General features: G+C 65.1%; 3 protein-coding genes across 3 annotated transcripts; 2 read left to right on the top strand and 1 right to left on the bottom strand.

Annotated features, from left to right (window-relative positions):
- Positions 1-3,154: 3,154 nt before the first annotated feature.
- On the bottom strand, positions 3,155-3,523 carry MNEG_5238 (hypothetical protein; the record flags this gene model as incomplete). The annotated part of the gene is made up of 1 exon (XM_014046289.1): positions 3,155-3,523. One exon carries the CDS (start codon positions 3,521-3,523, stop codon positions 3,155-3,157), a length of 369 nt encoding a protein of 122 aa, XP_013901743.1.
- Positions 3,524-4,500: 977 nt separating this feature from the next.
- On the top strand, positions 4,501-8,092 carry MNEG_5237 (hypothetical protein; the record flags this gene model as incomplete). The annotated part of the gene is made up of 8 exons (XM_014046288.1): positions 4,501-4,952; positions 5,148-5,294; positions 5,621-5,756; positions 6,032-6,176; positions 6,380-6,554; positions 6,733-6,931; positions 7,110-7,539; positions 7,785-8,092. The coding sequence occupies 8 exons, from the start codon at positions 4,501-4,503 to the stop codon at positions 8,090-8,092; spliced, it is 1,992 nt and encodes a 663-aa protein (XP_013901742.1).
- Positions 8,093-8,808: 716 nt separating this feature from the next.
- Positions 8,809-12,554, top strand: MNEG_5236 (hypothetical protein; the record flags this gene model as incomplete). Its single annotated transcript, XM_014046287.1, has 9 exons — positions 8,809-9,183; positions 9,517-10,031; positions 10,155-10,188; positions 10,412-10,583; positions 10,889-11,013; positions 11,289-11,376; positions 11,552-11,895; positions 12,144-12,192; positions 12,409-12,554. The coding sequence occupies 9 exons, from the start codon at positions 8,809-8,811 to the stop codon at positions 12,552-12,554; spliced, it is 1,848 nt and encodes a 615-aa protein (XP_013901741.1).
- Positions 12,555-15,846: the final 3,292 nt, after the last annotated feature.

Genomic DNA, 15,846 nt, shown 5'->3' with positions numbered 1-15,846 from the left:
CCCCCCAAGTGCATTGCGAGCATGCGGCTGTTCAGTGGACATTGACCAGCAGCTTCCCCACCATCATGCAATTGTGGTGGGCTTTAATGTCGATGTTGTAACCAAGCTGTGTTTTCCCTGTAGGTCGGCCCAAAAGGTCCGAGGCTTATGGGGTTCAAACGCGGGCTTCACACCACGGTGGCAGGGGCAGCCGCCAACCCGAGCTCGGCCGCCCTGGGGAGTTGCGTGCGTTCACTTGCCAGCGCCACGCCTGCGCGACTGGGCATTGATCACCGCTTCTCCGAAGCGTCACCCTGAGGTTTTGCAGCTTGGCACACAAATGCGCTGCAGATGCGGCTGGTGAACGTGGTCAATGCAAATTGGGTCGTGGTCTACGGCCCTGTCAGGTCTCTGCACACCGGCTGCCAACGCCGCTGCGCCCACCTGCGGGGCTGCCCTGGTAGCGTTTCGCGGAGTGTGTCACATCAGGCCTCACAAGGAGTGGATTTTTTTGGGTGCGGTGCCGGAGAATGTCGCGGACACCCCAGTTGAAAACGTGGCGAGCCCTCCAGTCAGGCCCTCGACACTTGGTGCCTCTCGGCACCACCGCCAGCCTGTCATCCGCGACACACGATCATCGTGTGTTTGTGGTGTAGTTGTCTGTCGGTAAGCGCGTGCTCTGCCACATAGCACACGGCACAGCCTCACTTGCAGCGTTGCCTTTTTTGTTCAATGTCTTTTTCACAGCGCTTCTCCCAAGTTGTTGACCAGTGGGAATATGCATATCGTGCAGATTGGGAGGAGACGTATGCAGGAGTTAGTCAAGGTACATATCTGCCAAGTGAGCATCACAGGAACAGCGATCGAGAGGACGCGCCAGATGAGGCCTGGACAGTCCTCCCCCAGGGCGGCGAGAGCGCGCACACCAAGTGACATCAGGCAGCATCAACATGGCGGCCTGCAGCACACAAACATTCCCGGCGACCCCGATTTCGTCACATTTGCACAACTGGTACCAACTTAGCTCGTTGTAGCGCAAGTTTTTGAGATCACTCCTTGAAGGTAGAGCCTGTAGAGGTGTTTAAGCAGCAGCCATGCCATCCGCGGCACAAGTGCGATCGCTGATGCGGCAGTACCTGCGGCTAGGGCGCACATTTCCGAACTACAACATTAGAGAGTAAGCGCAGGGCGGCAAGAGCCTATTAGACTGGTCGCAAGGCGTACTTCGATAGCAATCAGATTCCTTGAACGCGCGAGGTGCTGCCTTGCGTCCGCACAGCAGGCGCAGCGCGCTGTTCGCAGCCGCACTGCTGCGTCGATGAATGCTGGCACGTGCTTGGCGCAGCACCAGCAACGCGTCCGTCTGCAAGCGCTTAAGTCCAGCCCAGATCTGCCAGGCAGCTGCACAGTGCCTGCCCACCCTTGATAGCCCTGAAACACGCAGCAACCCTTGATGTGCCACCCTAATCACCGCCACTGCCACCACGGTCCGCCCCTGCCGCCGCTGCCGCCCCGCAGCTACCTAGTTCGCAAGGCAAAGGGGGACGCGCGGCGGCTAGCGTCCCAGCCGCCAGCCGACGAGGCGGCGGCGGAGGCGCTTTGGCAGCGGGCGGTGGACGACCTGGCGGCGTTCCGGCGGCAAGAGGTGGTGTACGGCCTGTATGGCCGCAAGTTCAAGACAGTGCTGGTGAGGCAAGGGTGTATTCGGCCCTGCAGCTGCGTTTTGGAAGGCTGCCAGGATGATGCGCCTGACAGGGGCCTTGCGGTTTATGGACGCGTGCTTTCGTACGTGCCGTGCGTGCCCGTGTGTGGTTGCGTGCTTAGCTAGTCGTTGGTTCGGGGGGAAGAAAATGCAGTGCGCTTGGCTCAATTTGGGTGCATCCCGCCATCCAAGGGAACCTGACCTTTGTGAGTGCGTGGCTGGGCTACTGCGGTGGCAGCCGCTTGCTTTGGGCAGCTGTCCAAGCACAAGTGCAAGCGGGCGTGCCGTCAAGGCCGCCGCCTCGTTCTGACGCTCGCCCCAGAAGTGTGCCGCTGGCCTGCCGACGCGCCTCACTTCGAACCCGCCCCTGCACTGCTTACGCACGCAGGAGCTGGATCACGAATCCGCGGCGAAAGCGGCTGAGCGACCTTCTTAGCGCTTTTTCCGCTGCTGGGCAGCGAATGAGCTGCAGCGTGCTGCATATGGCTCCACTGCCCTGTCAATTTCTGGTTGTGTACGTTTGGGCTGGCATGTTGTGTTCTGTTTGTGTTGTCATCCTGTTTTTAATGATCGTCATTACCGCATTGCTACTTCACAATGACAACTTGGAATGCGTGTGGCTGGGCTGCGAGCATGCTTGGCTAGCTAGGCAATCAGTGGTGCACAGTAACGCGCAACGCTTCCTGATTTGGAGCTGGGGCGGCAGAAATGATTTGGTACGCATGCACTAGCAGTTTCGTGCTGATTTGCGGCATTCGTGCAGCATGGCTGCAGCATTTCCTTGACCGCCTCCTCAGCGCAGCCGGGGGTGCGTGACCTGCCAGTGATTGCCTGAAAAAGGGGGCAACACAACTTCAGGTGAGGCCCCATGACGGGTGCTGCTGGCCCTGGGATTTGGTCATGCGGCGCTCATTGTGGCCCGGACAACGTCCGCGTGCCTTTTTTGGGAAAATGCGCCGCAGGACTCGCCGGCCTCGTCCACGGCTGCTCGCAGATGGGTGCTGAGCGGGGGGGTGCCAGGTCAGCGCGCTGCTGGGTGCGCCTGGCGTTCTGTTGCGCCACGACTTCCGTGACACCCGTTCTTCATTTATGGGCCTACTCCAGTGGCTGCCTTGGCGCTGTGGCTGCCGTTTGTGCTCATGAGTAAGTGGCAGGGGGCCTGATGCAGCTCAATGCCAGTGTTTGACCTAGCAGCCCGGCTGGGCTTGTTGATGGCCTGTGCGGCTGGGTGGACTGCGGTCCCTCACATGGCTCTTAGACCGCGAGCTGCGACATGATGGTCTGCGCCATTTGAAGTCATGACAACTCAGCACATCAAGGGCTCGAAGTCCCAGGTGTATGGTGCGCACGCGCATGCTTGTGCACGCGGCGGGGGCCGTCGCAGTCCGATCAAGTTTGAGGCAGGCTTGTTACACGGGGTGATGAGGCGGCGGTAGCGGCCGCCCCGCAGCCGACAAACGTGAGCCGCAGCCCTCATCCGGGCCCGACGCGCGGGATGTCGTGGTGCTCGCTCAGGCCGGCCAGGTGCTCATTGAAGTCTTTCACGCGGTCCCTGTACCCCTTCGCCGCCACCTTCTTGAGCCGCTCCTCCTCCAGCCGCGCCATCTTCTCGTCGCGCCGCCGCTGCGCCTCGGTGCGGCGGTCCTCGCCGTCGGGCGGCGGGGGGGGCACGAAGCCCTGCAGCTTGCTGGCGGAGGCGGCGGCCTTCTCATCACCGCCGGCGCCGCCGTTGCCGTCGTCGTCCTCCTTGGCCTTTGTTTTCTTCTTCTTCTTCTTGACGCCGCCGGCCGACTTGAGCCCGTCGCCCCCCTTCAGGTTGAGCTTGCCGCCGACAAACGACATGGCTGATCTGGTGAGACGGTTGCTGGGCCGAACTGCCCGCAGATCTCGCCGCCGCTGATTACGTGCAGGATCAGAGGCTTGCTCTTGATCAGCGTGACGCCACAAGAGCTGCTGGTGGTTGGTGCAGAACCCTGCTGCTGACGCACGGAATCAAGGCTGCCTGATGCTGCCGCTGGTGCCGCTATGCGCGCGCGGTGTCACTGCTGCTTCTGCTGCTCGGCAAACTTGGGGTCGGCGGTTACGTAGTGGTAGGCGACAAGCAGGATCATGATAGTGAAGCCCAGCCAGCTCTGTGTGGGAGGGCGGGGCGGGGCTGGGGGTTGGAGGTGGCTCATCCAGCGTCCGGAAGTTTCGAAGTGAGTTAGCAGCGTGCCGCAACAGCTGCGCAACAGCAAGCCTGTGCGCTTGACATGCAGCTCGTTTGCACGCAGAATCGCGAAGTTTAGCACGAGCGCTTGCGGTTGTGCAGCCTGCTCAGAGCCCGCTTTGCGGATGGCTGCAACCGGCGGTGCAGCAGCGCGCATCGATGGCGCTTCGCGCTGCCACACTGCGTGGACAACAGGCATGTTGTATATGCTAAGACCCACCGTGAACTTCCCGAGATCCCTATCGTCGATCATGGCTCCGCGCGGGCCCCAGTGGCCTCCGTTCGGAGTGCTAGATCACACCTGAACAGGTGGTGATTGAACGTGTTATTGATTTCGGATCATGCAAGCCTCATTTCATCATAGCAACTGATCATGTCACTCGAGCTGTCTCGGCGAACTCGGCTAGGATCGTGTGCAGGCAGAGAGCAGCTGCTAGGAAGTACCCTGCCTCAGAATCCTTACTCAAACGGGAAGCCACGAGCACAGAAGTCTTCAGCATAGCCCTGACCAGACTGCACATGCCGGAGCGGCGGCGGTATTGCGGGGTCTCCGGCCGTTGCCACGCCAGCCGGACCCAAAGCGTCCGGACCCAAAGCGTTGAAACACAGCATGGCGCACAAGTCCGGCGGCCGCACGCCGGACTTACAGCATGGCGCCGCCTCTGCGCATGCTCCTGACCTCTGGGCGCAGCCGGAGGACGAGCGGAGCCTCATGGCCGGCGGGCCTGGCGAGAGCGCAACCGTCGCCGCAACCCGCACCAGCAGCGACGACGGCGCACTCTCGCGCCACCTGCGCACCGCACTCTCCGTCTCAGCCCCGGCCAGAGCAGCACTATCGCCCCCGCCAGCCGCGGCGGCCGCAGGCAAGGGGACCCCGTCCCCGCGCGGCGATGACGAGGGCGAGGAGGGCGGCGCGTTCTCGCGCCTGGCGAGCGGCATCGAATCGCGCCTCGTGTCGTGGGGCGGCGGCGCGGACGAGGGCGAGCTGTCGGAGCTGTCCGGCTGCCGCGGGCCCCCGGCGGCCGTCTGCAACGCGCTTTTCGCATCCCACGCCCTCGCAAGGTGCGGCCGGGCGCTCCCCACTGGGATCGCTGGAGCCGCCGCCCGGAAAAAAGCTTCGCGCCCCGCGAGGCGCTGGCCCCCAGTGCACGCACGGCGCCGCCTACCGACCGCCGCTTGCAAATGAGGGAGCCGCGCCGACGCAGAATGCCCCGTCCCCCTCGCTCCCGTCTCCGCTTTCACACTCGCTTTGCACAGGTGGGCGTGGCGCACCTGGGAGTTTGCGGTCGCGCTCGTCCTCATCCGCCTGTACCCCGGCTCCCTGCGGCTCATATCCGCCTACGGGCTGCTGGACAACCTCGTGCGCGTCGTCGGGGGCGCGCCCGTCGGCGCCTTCATCGACAGGTGCGCCCTGCACATAGGCCGCCGGCCCAAGGCCGCCTTGGAGCAGGGGATTCAGCAGGCGGGCGCGGCGGGAGGGGCCCGCTCGAAGCTGCAGGAGCAGCGCGTGCCCGCGCTGCGGACGCGGGAGCGGGCAGGGGCCGCGGCGCACAGCATGGAGACGGCTCGGCGGCGGCGGCGGTGGCGGTGGCGGTGGCGGCTGGTGCACACTATTGCATCGAGCCAAGAGCGCGCCGCGCGAGCGAGGCCGGGGAGCCGGTGCCCGCGGCTCGTGCCTCGCTCCGAACGCGCCGCACGCTGTGCATGGCTTGCCTCCTTCTCGCGCCCAGGTCGGAGCGGCTGCGGGGGGCAACCACGATGTACCTGCTGCAGAACGCCTGCATCCTCGCGTCCGCGGCCGCTGCGGGCGCGCTGCTGTGGCTGGCAGGCGGCAGTGACGACCCCCTCGCAGCAGTGGGGCCCGCGGTGCGCGTGCGATGTGGCGCGGCGGCTCGGCAGGCTGACTGCCCTGACGCGGCTGCAGCTTGCGTCTGTGCAGCTTTGGGCTCCAGGGAAAGCCAAAGTTTACGCCATCAGCAGCACACCTATTGTTAGGAGCACATCGACCCAAACAACTCAGCTTGCTGCAGCCTCCATCATGTTCAGCAGTATCCCTACCCCAAGCTGCCAGCGCCAACAACCAATGGACGCACTGACCGTACACGCCTTGCCACACTTCGCCAACCCTGCCGCACCGCCAGGTGTACTGGCCGCTGGTGACCGTGGCCATCGCCGTCGGCTGCACCAGCAGCGTCGGCTCGATGGGCGCGGCCGCGGCCGTGGAGCGGGAGTGGGTCAAGGCGCTGTGCGGGCCGGACACCCTAATGCTGGCGCGCATGAACTCGGGTGCGCGCGCCGGGTCGTCGGGGGTGAGCGCGGGGCTCAGCGCTAAAAGGATGCGGCCCGCGAACGTGTGCTTGTGGCGCAACACGCATGAGCCCAGGCGTCCTCGCCTCAAATGATGAGCGCCCCCTGTTTTACCCTTGAACCCTGTTCGCGCCCGCCCGGGCCTCCTCGGCCCTGCCTGCCCTCTAACCGCCGCCCCTCAGTCATGCGCGCCATCGACATGCTCTGCCTGATGCTGAGCCCGATGGCGGCCGGATTCCTGATGACGTACGCCGGCATGCTACCGGCGGTACTCGCGATCGCGGCGTACGCATTAGTCGTGTGGGCGCCCGAGTGCGTCCTGCTGCGCGTCGCCCACCGCCTCTCGCCGCAGCTTAGGTGCGCGGCATCGCTTTTTCTGGGTGCCGCATGCACATTTTCACATGCACTCAGCCCCTCTGTATTGCTCATCTCAGTCTGCGGGATGCACACCAACCCCTGAGCTTTGCACGTGGACTCCCGCAGGGGATTGACGGAAGCTGACTGTGTGCGCGCCGTCAAACCCCCTCCCCTTCAGGGAGCCCAAGGCCGCGCCGCGCGCCGAGGCGCCGCGGCAGCGCCCCCGCGTCCCGTTTGCCGCACTCTGCTCCGGATGGGGCGTCTACCTGCGGCAGGCGACGCTGCTGCCGGCGCTGGCGCTGGCGCTGCTCTACCTCACGTGCCTGTCCCTCGGGTTCCTCATGACGGCCTTCCTCACATTCAACGGCATGAGCGAGGTGCTTTCGGGAGGGAAGGGGCGGCGCCATTGTTGCCTCGGAAAGCTCAAAGGAAGCGACGCGCAAAATCTTGGCCAGGATGCTCCAGCCCCCACTGTTGGATGGCCGAAACACTTGCATTTACCCGCCCAGCACTCAATATTTTGGCCGTACCCCCGCTGCCACCATGATGACGCAGGCCGCCCTGTCAGTGTTCCGCGGCATCGCGGCTGCCTCGGGCCTCCTCTCAACGGCCATCTTCCCGCGCCTGCACCGGGCGGCCGGCCTCACCGCCGCCGGCGCCGCCGGCTTTGCGTGGCTCAACGCCTGCCTGATAGCAGGCACAGCGCCGACCGTCGCCGCCGCCATCCTTGGAAACCCTCTCTCGAGCTGGAGCGCCGCCGCCGCCGCCCCCGTAGGCGACCACGCGGCCGGCGGGCCGGCGGCGGCGCCGGGCGGCGCGGCCACCGCGGGCGGGGCTGCTGCCGGCGGCGACAAGTTTGGCCTGGCGTCGTCGCCGCTGCTGGCGCTGCTGATGAGCGGCCTGGCGCTGTCGCGGCTGGGGATCTGGCTTGCTGACCTGGCGGTGTCTCAGATGCAGCAAGAGTTTGTGGCGGATGACGAGATAGGTGGGTTTGGGGGCAGTTATTTAGTTTTGAAAGTTCGTGGTGCATGTGGGTGCCAGAAAGCGTTTCATAGCCGGGTTTGGGATAAGGGGTCGCGTGCGGTGGGTCGATGGCACGCCTGGCTGGACAGGCAGGCGCGCGTCGCTCAACTGGTCAGAAAACAAGTGACGCCAATCTCTGTTGACCTTGCATCCTGGCCGCTGCTGTTATATTCTGTCGCGTTCAACCGTCAAACCGCAATCCTCCAGGCACCGTGAACGGCGTGCAGTCAAGCATGCAGAGCCTTTTCGAGATCTTCTCGTTCGTGGCTGGCTCGATCCTCAGCAGACCAGACCAGTTTCACTGGCTGATGCTGGGATCGTTGGCATCAATATCCACCGCCGGCATCCTCTACGCATGCTACGCATTGGGTTTCGGGCCAGGCAGCGGCGGCGGCGCCAGCGGCTGGGGGCGGCGGCAGCCGTATCAGCAGCTGAGCGAGGTGGGCGCAGCAGTAGATGGCGGCGGCGGCGGCAGGGACGGGGGCGGTGCCGAGGATGGAGTCGGGAGTGCATAGACAGAGAGTTAGCGCTTGAGAGAAGAGGACTGCGGATTGGTGGCGTTGGATCCTGCAGAAAAGATCGCTGCTGATGTCTGCCCGAGGCTGAGCTCCCTGCGCTGCAAGATGCGCACCCTGTTCGTCAACCGTCGTACTTTCAACTTTTCGCGTCAAATTCCCGTCTTTAAGCTTAATCATACCCTGGGGTGTGATGCGCGCCTGCACAAGGGTGGGTCAGTGTGTTTTGTTCCAGAATGCAACGATGCATCCCCTGACAAGCGTGGGGGATTGGCACAGAATCACGCTTCTCAAAGGTCTGAGGCCGCCTATATCAAGCCCCTTGCCGTACTACCATGGCTGCTCAATTGCTGATAGCGGAGAAGGTGCCATATCACGGAATTGGCGGTTGCGTGATCACCCTCGAAAAATTCCTTGGACGGAAACGATCAATTAGATTTGGTACCAATTGATGTTTACTCGCTTGCTGCCTTCCATCGCAGCGTTGCATGACCGGCAGATCACCTCGGGGCACCGCCAGGATGCGCTGGCTGCTTAGCGCCCTCGTGGCGCTGCTGGCTGGGAGCAACTTGGTAATACGTACAGGTATGGGCGCTCATCATATCAAACGAGGCGGACGCAACGGGTCGGCAGCCTGCGGCGCAACGATCTTGTCCTCGCCAGCTGCCATCAGCTCCTGAGCCTCGTCATCTCTCCAACCCCCCACAGATGCACAGATGCCGCCTTTCCCCCAGTTCTTGCCGCTGCTGTCACCGCTGCCGCCGCTGGCACCGCCGGCCAAGGGAACATCCTTGTTCGCTCCCCAGCAGTCACCGGCCCCTGCTGCTGCCGCTTCGCCGGCCGCGGCGCCAGCCGCCGCATCACCTGCAACTCCCGCGCCTGTGGCAACAGCAGCACCCGCTGCGTCGGCTTCTCCGTCAACAACTGCCGCGCCGGCCGAGTCCGTCGCACCGGCTACCTCGCCCGCGCCGGCCACCGCTGCGGCCCCGTCTGAGAGCCCCGCCGCAGGCGCGGCCCCAGCGCAGGGCGGCGACGTATGGGCCTCGGTGCCTGCTTGCCCCACTGCGCCCAACAGCACCAACTCAGTCGAGGTGGGGTGGCTTGCAGGCAGGACGCCGCACCGCAGGGCCAGCCAGATGAGTCCCCGGGGGTGGGCGCCACCTGCTGTGACGCACCTCGAACTCCCTGCTGGGGATTCGAGCTCACCGCAGGCACTGCCATCGTGGTTTAGATAGGGGAAATCCAGCCTCAGAAATCCAAGGAGCCAACATTGTATTCTGCAGCTCACCCCGATGCTGCGTCACAGCGCATCTGATGCAGCAAGCATGGTTCCCTTCAACCTCCGCTGTCCGCGGCCCCTGGCGCCCGATAGTCCTTGATTCTCCTGCCCAAGCCAATCCAACGACGATCCCTCGCGCCCTCAGGACCACAACTACCGCCTCTGGGGCACCGACGCCGCCGGCAAGTCCTGCGCCTACAAGGCGCCCGACGGCACCCCCCTCTACTACCCGACCTACGCCCGCTCCTCCTGGGACACAGCGCCGCCCTGCCGCGGCGCCCCGACGGACCCCGGGGCCGCGCCCAAGGCCGACACGGAGGGGCGCCAGTGGGGGTGGCAAGATGAGAAGCCCTGTGCCTACAAGGGCGCTGCCGCCAACACCGCTGCGGGCAATGCGACTGCCCCCTCCCCCTCCCCCTCCCCGTCGGCCACACCTGCCGCGCCGGCCGAGTCCCCGCCGCTGCCCCCGGCTGCGCCTGCTGCGCCCGAGGCTGCGGGTGGCAACGTAACGGCCGGGAACGCCACCGGTGGCGGTGCCGCTGGGGGCAGCTGCCCGGACGGCAGCAAGCCGGTGGCCTGTGCCGTGAGCCCGTGCAGCACCGTGCGGTGCGCCGAGAACTACACTTGCGTGGATGACTTCTGCGGCGGCTGCAACGCGTTGTGAGTGGGAGCGAGATTTTGGGGTGTTTCTTGGGGGTCGTCAAGCCGCGTGGCCCCTGTGATGGCCTCGCCACCAGAGGGGTGATGCGACGTGCTGGCCCCCAGCCCCATCGATGCCCTCAGGCCTGGGCTGCAGCAGCTGCTGCTGACTCTGCAGGTTCGACCTGGCCCGACCAACAAAAACGTCACAGCATCCCCACAGGCTTGCTAGCTCATCTGCTGTCGGTCAGGTGAACGCTTTCGTTGAAAAGCAATGGAGACGAAATGAACTGCGAATCCCTAACCCCGCCCCTCGTACGAGCAGTTGCGTCAAGTCAGAGACCCCAAAGCCTCCCTCTGCCGCCAGCGCTGCCCGCCGCCGCGCACGCAAGCTGCTCCAGGAGCCCCGCCGCCGCCGGCTGGCGCAGCAGGGCGGCAGCAGCTTTGCCAGCGCCATAGCTCAGGCCTTTGGCCAGGGGGACGCGTCCGCCGCCGCGCGCGCGATCGCGCAGGCGAGCGCGGCCGGCGACGTGGGCGCGCTGTCGAGCGCCATCTCGCAGGCGATCGCTGCTGGTGAGCGCCGGCTGGTGATGCCGGCGGAAGCTGCGCCTGCGATGCAGCACGCCTGTACACACGCGGGAACCAGCGCGTGTCCACTCAGCCTGTTCACCTGCGGGGTGTCATCGGCATTGATTACGCGCCTGTGTTTGTCACATGGATCTGCTGCTTGCTGGACATTCGGACTGCCAGCATCTACACAATTAGGAGTGTATCATTTCCCCAGTCCAGCTGAGAATGTTGCGACTCAGCCTCTATGCGAGCTGCTCATATATAGATGCCCCAACCACACCTCAAGCACACTTCCCCTTTGCGCGCAGGCAAGGCCAATACGGTCGCCAACGCTCTGGTGCAGGCCTCGACATCTGGCGGAGGCAACGCCTCCACCATCGCCCAGGCTGCGGCTCAGGCCACGACAAAGGCATCTGGCGCGCCCGCTGGGCAGGTGCACTTGTATGCGTGCGGTGCGTGTGCGCCTGCGCTCGTGGAGAGAACCGTGTGGATGAGTCAGGATCGATATGTGGTACATGCCTGAATTATGTGTGTTGCCCTATACTTGCGCTCTCTACATGTTATGCGTGTTTGGCTGACTGCATTCAAGACCTCGGGCTGTGCAGTCAATTTCTCCTGGTTGGTTGTTGACCCATGCAGCCTGGAGTCTTTGCAGCAAATACTGTCACACATCCGTCTTTGCCACCCAACCCACAACACACCACGCAGCCCGCGCCGTCGCCTGACACCCTGGCGAAGGCCATCAAAAGCGGGGACACCTCCGCCGTCGCCAACTCCCTGGCCAGCTCCACGGGAGGTGAGCGGGCGCTACCATCAATGTGGGCGGGGGCGCACCCGCCGGCGCAGCCCGCCTGCATCCAAGCGGAGCGCGTCAGCCGTACTGCTCACTACTTTTGGTTGGGGCTGGTACCCCTGCTTCGTCGTCTTTCAAATATTTCACAGTGGTACTGCAACGTGTACACCATGAACAGGCTCGGTCACCTCTGTATCGCGCGCCAGCAGCGCCACCCTCACCAAGGCCGCGGCGTCGGCCGGCGCCGCCGCGAAGTCCGCCGTGCGCGCCGCGTGCAGCCAGGGCGCCCAGGCCGCCGCGTCCGCGCTCGCGACGGCCGTCGCCAGCGCGACCGCTTCCGCATTTGCGGAGGCTCAAGGCACCGTCACCGTCAAAGGCTCCGGCTCGGGGTGCGCAAACGCCGAGGCGAGCGCGCAGGCGGTGTCCAAGGCGGTCGCGGCGGCGGTGGCCGAGGCCTTTGCCAACGCAACCGGCGGCTGCGGGGCCGCGCTTGCCTACGTGAAGGCAGAGGCGCTGGCTCAGGTGCGGACGGCGCAGCAGGCACACCTACCTGCCACTGCCCTATGCTCCAAGATGCCGCAGCTTCTCAATGGATACCTCGGCGGATGCGTCATCGGCGCGGCAGGGCGCCCGTCTTGCGGGGCTCGCGGACAACTGTGGTTGTCAGGAGCCTTGCATTGCGGCCGGCTTTTCATATTCCCTACCCTGCTTTGGCGGCGAATCGTACAGTCAACGTGTCCCTCCTATGCCGTCCCTTGCCACCCCTGCAGGCAATCGCCAGCGCCACTGCGAAGGCTTCAGCCCGCGCCTGTTCCACGGGTGAGTGCCCTGCGGCGCTTTCGCACTCTTCTTCAGCCGACCCCAGCACAATGTAGAGACTGGATCGGACGCGCGGGGTCGCGTGCAGCGAGACAGCAGCTGCTGCTTTCACTCCATCATCGCTTAGATTACGGCTGGGCGGCCCTGCTGAACAACGATCGAATGCCACACGGGGATCTACATTCTCATGCATGGAGACTTCTCACTAACCCGCAGGCGGCACAGCGTCTGCCTCCGCCCAGGCCATCGCCAACGCTGTTTCGAGCTCCACTCAGCAGTCGTTTGCGCAGGCGCTCGCCGCCGCCATTTCACCCCAGTGCAACGCGTGCAAGGGTGGCGCCGCCCGCGGCGGTGGCGCATAGACGGCCCCCACCCCCGGGTCCACGCCCGCCAGGGCTGCTGGCCAACCGCCGCGGTCCCTTCTGCCAACGGGGCGGCCGCCGCAGTACGCCAGGGCCGTTGCGAGGGACTGCTGCTGCCGCGGCCCCAGCGAGGCGTGCTGAACTTGTGCAGGACAGCCCCTGCCGGTTTTCTTTGGTGAGCGGCCGCTGGTGGTGTGGCGCAGCGACGAGGCTAGGGGGAAGTGCAGGTTGTGAGGGGGGAGGTGAGAACCGCGGCCGCCGGCTGCAGGAAGCACCCAAGCAGCTGAAGGGCAGCTGCTGCCGGGCAAGCTGCCGAAGTGCAAGTGTTTTTTGAGTGCTTTGAGGGTGATCCTGTGCGAAAGCCCCAGTTTGACGGAACGCAATACACTACAAACGCTCCCAGAGGCCAGTCAAATGAATAATTTGTGACAAGGTTCGGTGCCGGGCCTTGCGCTCGATGCATGTGGCTGCTGCAGAGTGTGTGATGCGTACCAGGATGCGTGCGTGTGCAGAGGACCCTTAGTCGCTTGCTTCAAGTGTGTGCCTTGTAATCAAGGAATGCTAGCACACCTTAGTCAAGTTTGATTGAGAAGGACCTATAAATGTTGGGGTTGGATTGGCGAGTGCTGACAGCCGGCCACCAGCAGGGCGACAGCGTGAGCAGCACTGCGAGTCGCGCGGACTGCGAGCGCCGCAGCCTGGCCCCGGCAAAGATATGTGGCAGCAATCTGTGCGCCAAACCACAATGTTCTACGCAAATAAGTGGTTTTTGCATGCGAGTAGAAGTTGACAGTTACGGGTACAAAAACAGCACGAGATCGCTGAGATCGTTTGACCATCGCAACATCGGTGATGGGCTATACACGGTCGGTATTTCCTCCGGGGACACCACACCATGCCGCGGAGATTGGCAGCCTGCAGGAGCTGCAGTCCCTGGTGGCGGAGGGCGCACGCCGCGGCTACCCCGCCGCTGTCGTGCTGCAGCAAAAAGATGAGATCCTGGGCGCGCAGCCGCTTCACGTTGCGGCGGAGAAGGGACGCGTCGAATTAATCAAGGTACGCCGTGTAGCAAACCCCACGCCTGTGGCCTGCGCACCCCTGTGACTGCCGCTGCACCAGCCGCGGCCCCGCTCGCGGCCCTTGCAGGCTGACTCAGCGGGGCTCCCCAAAACGCGCAGTACCTGGCGCAGCAGGGAGTGGATTTGGATGCAGGCGACGGCGCTATGGACACGGCGCTGCACCTAGCGGCTGTCAAGAACCATGCGGCAAGCGTGGTCGCCCTGCTGGATGCAGGTGGGTCGGCTGCTGGCCGCTGTTGCACACTTGCTGACTGCACACCCCGCCCTCCGTTATGCGCCGGGAAGGTCGCAAGCATGCGTCCAGGCGCGCGCGGCCGCTGCTGAGTTGTCGTTTGGCGTGGTTTCTCACTTCGACGGCGGTTGATTGCAGTGGGGCCCTGCGTCCTGCCATCGTGGCCCCATCCGAGCCGCAGGCGCTAATCCGACGCGCCAAGATGCCTCTGGTGACCAACCCCTCCACTGGGCCGCCACAAAGGGCCACGTGCAGGCGCGCATGACACGGCGCACCCTGCCAAGAGAGCCGGCCATACAGGCCTCGCCCTGCTGCATGACGCGATTCTACGCGTTGCATGCAGCCTCACCGATGATATATGCAGCGAGCATGCACGCCGACGTGCAGCGCGCAGGTCAGGTGCATGCATGCATGCATGCATGCGTACACGCACTACATCGGGTCAAGGCTGTGATCCAGTCCGAGGGCCCTCCGGCTCCCCATATGCACGCCCGTGTGCTGCCCAACTGCAGGTGATTGAGCTGCTGCTGGACCGCGGGGCCACCATCGACGCCGCAAACCGCCTCGGCTGGACGGCGCTGCACAGGTGCGGGCGAGGTGGGTCCGGTGACGCGTGTGTGGGAACGCGCAGCGTCTGCTGAGACAGTCGGTCATCTGACGGTCACCCGTTTCAAATGGTCAAGATGAAGGACCAATTGCCGCTTGCAAAGACGCTGTGCTCGGCAGTTGCGCGCAGCCAGAGCAGCCGGCGGCACCTGCACTCCTGCCTGCCCGCAGGGCGGCATACTGCGGACGCGTGGCGGCGGTGCGCGCGCTGCTGAGGCGCGGTGCCGGCATCCTTGCGCTGACAGGGGAGCTGCTGGTGCGCCTCTGGGCCTTTGCAGGGCCTTTGTTTGCAGTATAATCCTCTGCAGAATCGGACGCCGTCACATGCCTGGCCTGCACTGCAGGCTACACGTGAGTGGCACTCACGTGTGTGCTAGCAACTGGCGCACGGCACCCGCCTCGGCCATGCAGCACGCTCTCCGAAGTGGGACGCGCTGCGCGCCCTCCCTGAACACCCCTCCCCGCCCTGCCGCGATCAACACTGCCTGCTGTTCCCCGGCGCCCACCTCGCTTGCCTTCACCCCGCCTTTCACCCCCCCGCGCCAAACGCCACGCGCATCGGCAGACGCCGCTCCACCTGGCCGCAAAGAACAACCAGCTGGGCGCGATGGACGCGCTGCTGTCCGCCGGGGCGCGCCCCGAGCTCCGCTGCGCCGCAGGCCAGTCTGTCGCGGAGCTGTGCGTGGGGGACGGCGCGCGGGAGCTGCTGGAGCAGTTTGAGGCGCGGCGGCGCCAGCGGGAGCAGGCGCGCAGGGAGCAGCAGCAGCAGCAGCAGCAGCAACAGGCACAGCAGCAGCAGAGGCGGGGCGGGCGGCCGCAGCCGCCGCGGCCGGCGGCCGCTCAGGGACAGCGTGATCAGCTGCAGAGTGACGCGGCCGGGGGCGCCATGGAGGGCGGGGATAAGGCGGCGGTGGTGGGGGCGGCGGCGGCCGCCCCTGGCGGCGGCAGGCCCGCGCTGGAGAAGAGGCGCGTGTCAAAGGCGCCCTTGATGCCCCGCTTCAAGCCCCAGGATGAGAGGTGCGGCCGTCCATAGGGGGCACACCCAGAAGACAGCGTCTGCGTCCAAGTTTTGCCAACACGAAGGCGCTGCGTGAAGGAGGGGGGGACGGCCAGAAACGAGCAGGGCAGCAGCCGCGGCACTTGCTTCAACGGCTGGCTTGGGTGTGCTGTGCATCGCTTCGACCTGGTATTCGAGTGCAGACGCACGCGGCCCCGTCCACCTGCCGTGCAGATTCGATAGCGACGGGTTCCCGCTGGCGGCCGCGGCGCAGGGCGGCGCGGAGGAGGAGGCCGAGGACGACGAGGACGGCGGCACGCTGTTCGTCGCCGCCGCCGCGGCCGGCGCCGCAGACTGGCAGGAATCGGCGCGCGAGGA

Source organism: Monoraphidium neglectum, assembly GCF_000611645.1.
Source record: "Monoraphidium neglectum strain SAG 48.87 unplaced genomic scaffold scaffold00770, whole genome shotgun sequence".
Taxonomy (NCBI): Eukaryota; Viridiplantae; Chlorophyta; class Chlorophyceae; order Sphaeropleales; family Selenastraceae; genus Monoraphidium; species Monoraphidium neglectum.
This window is presented reverse-complemented; position numbering and strand designations above follow the sequence as displayed.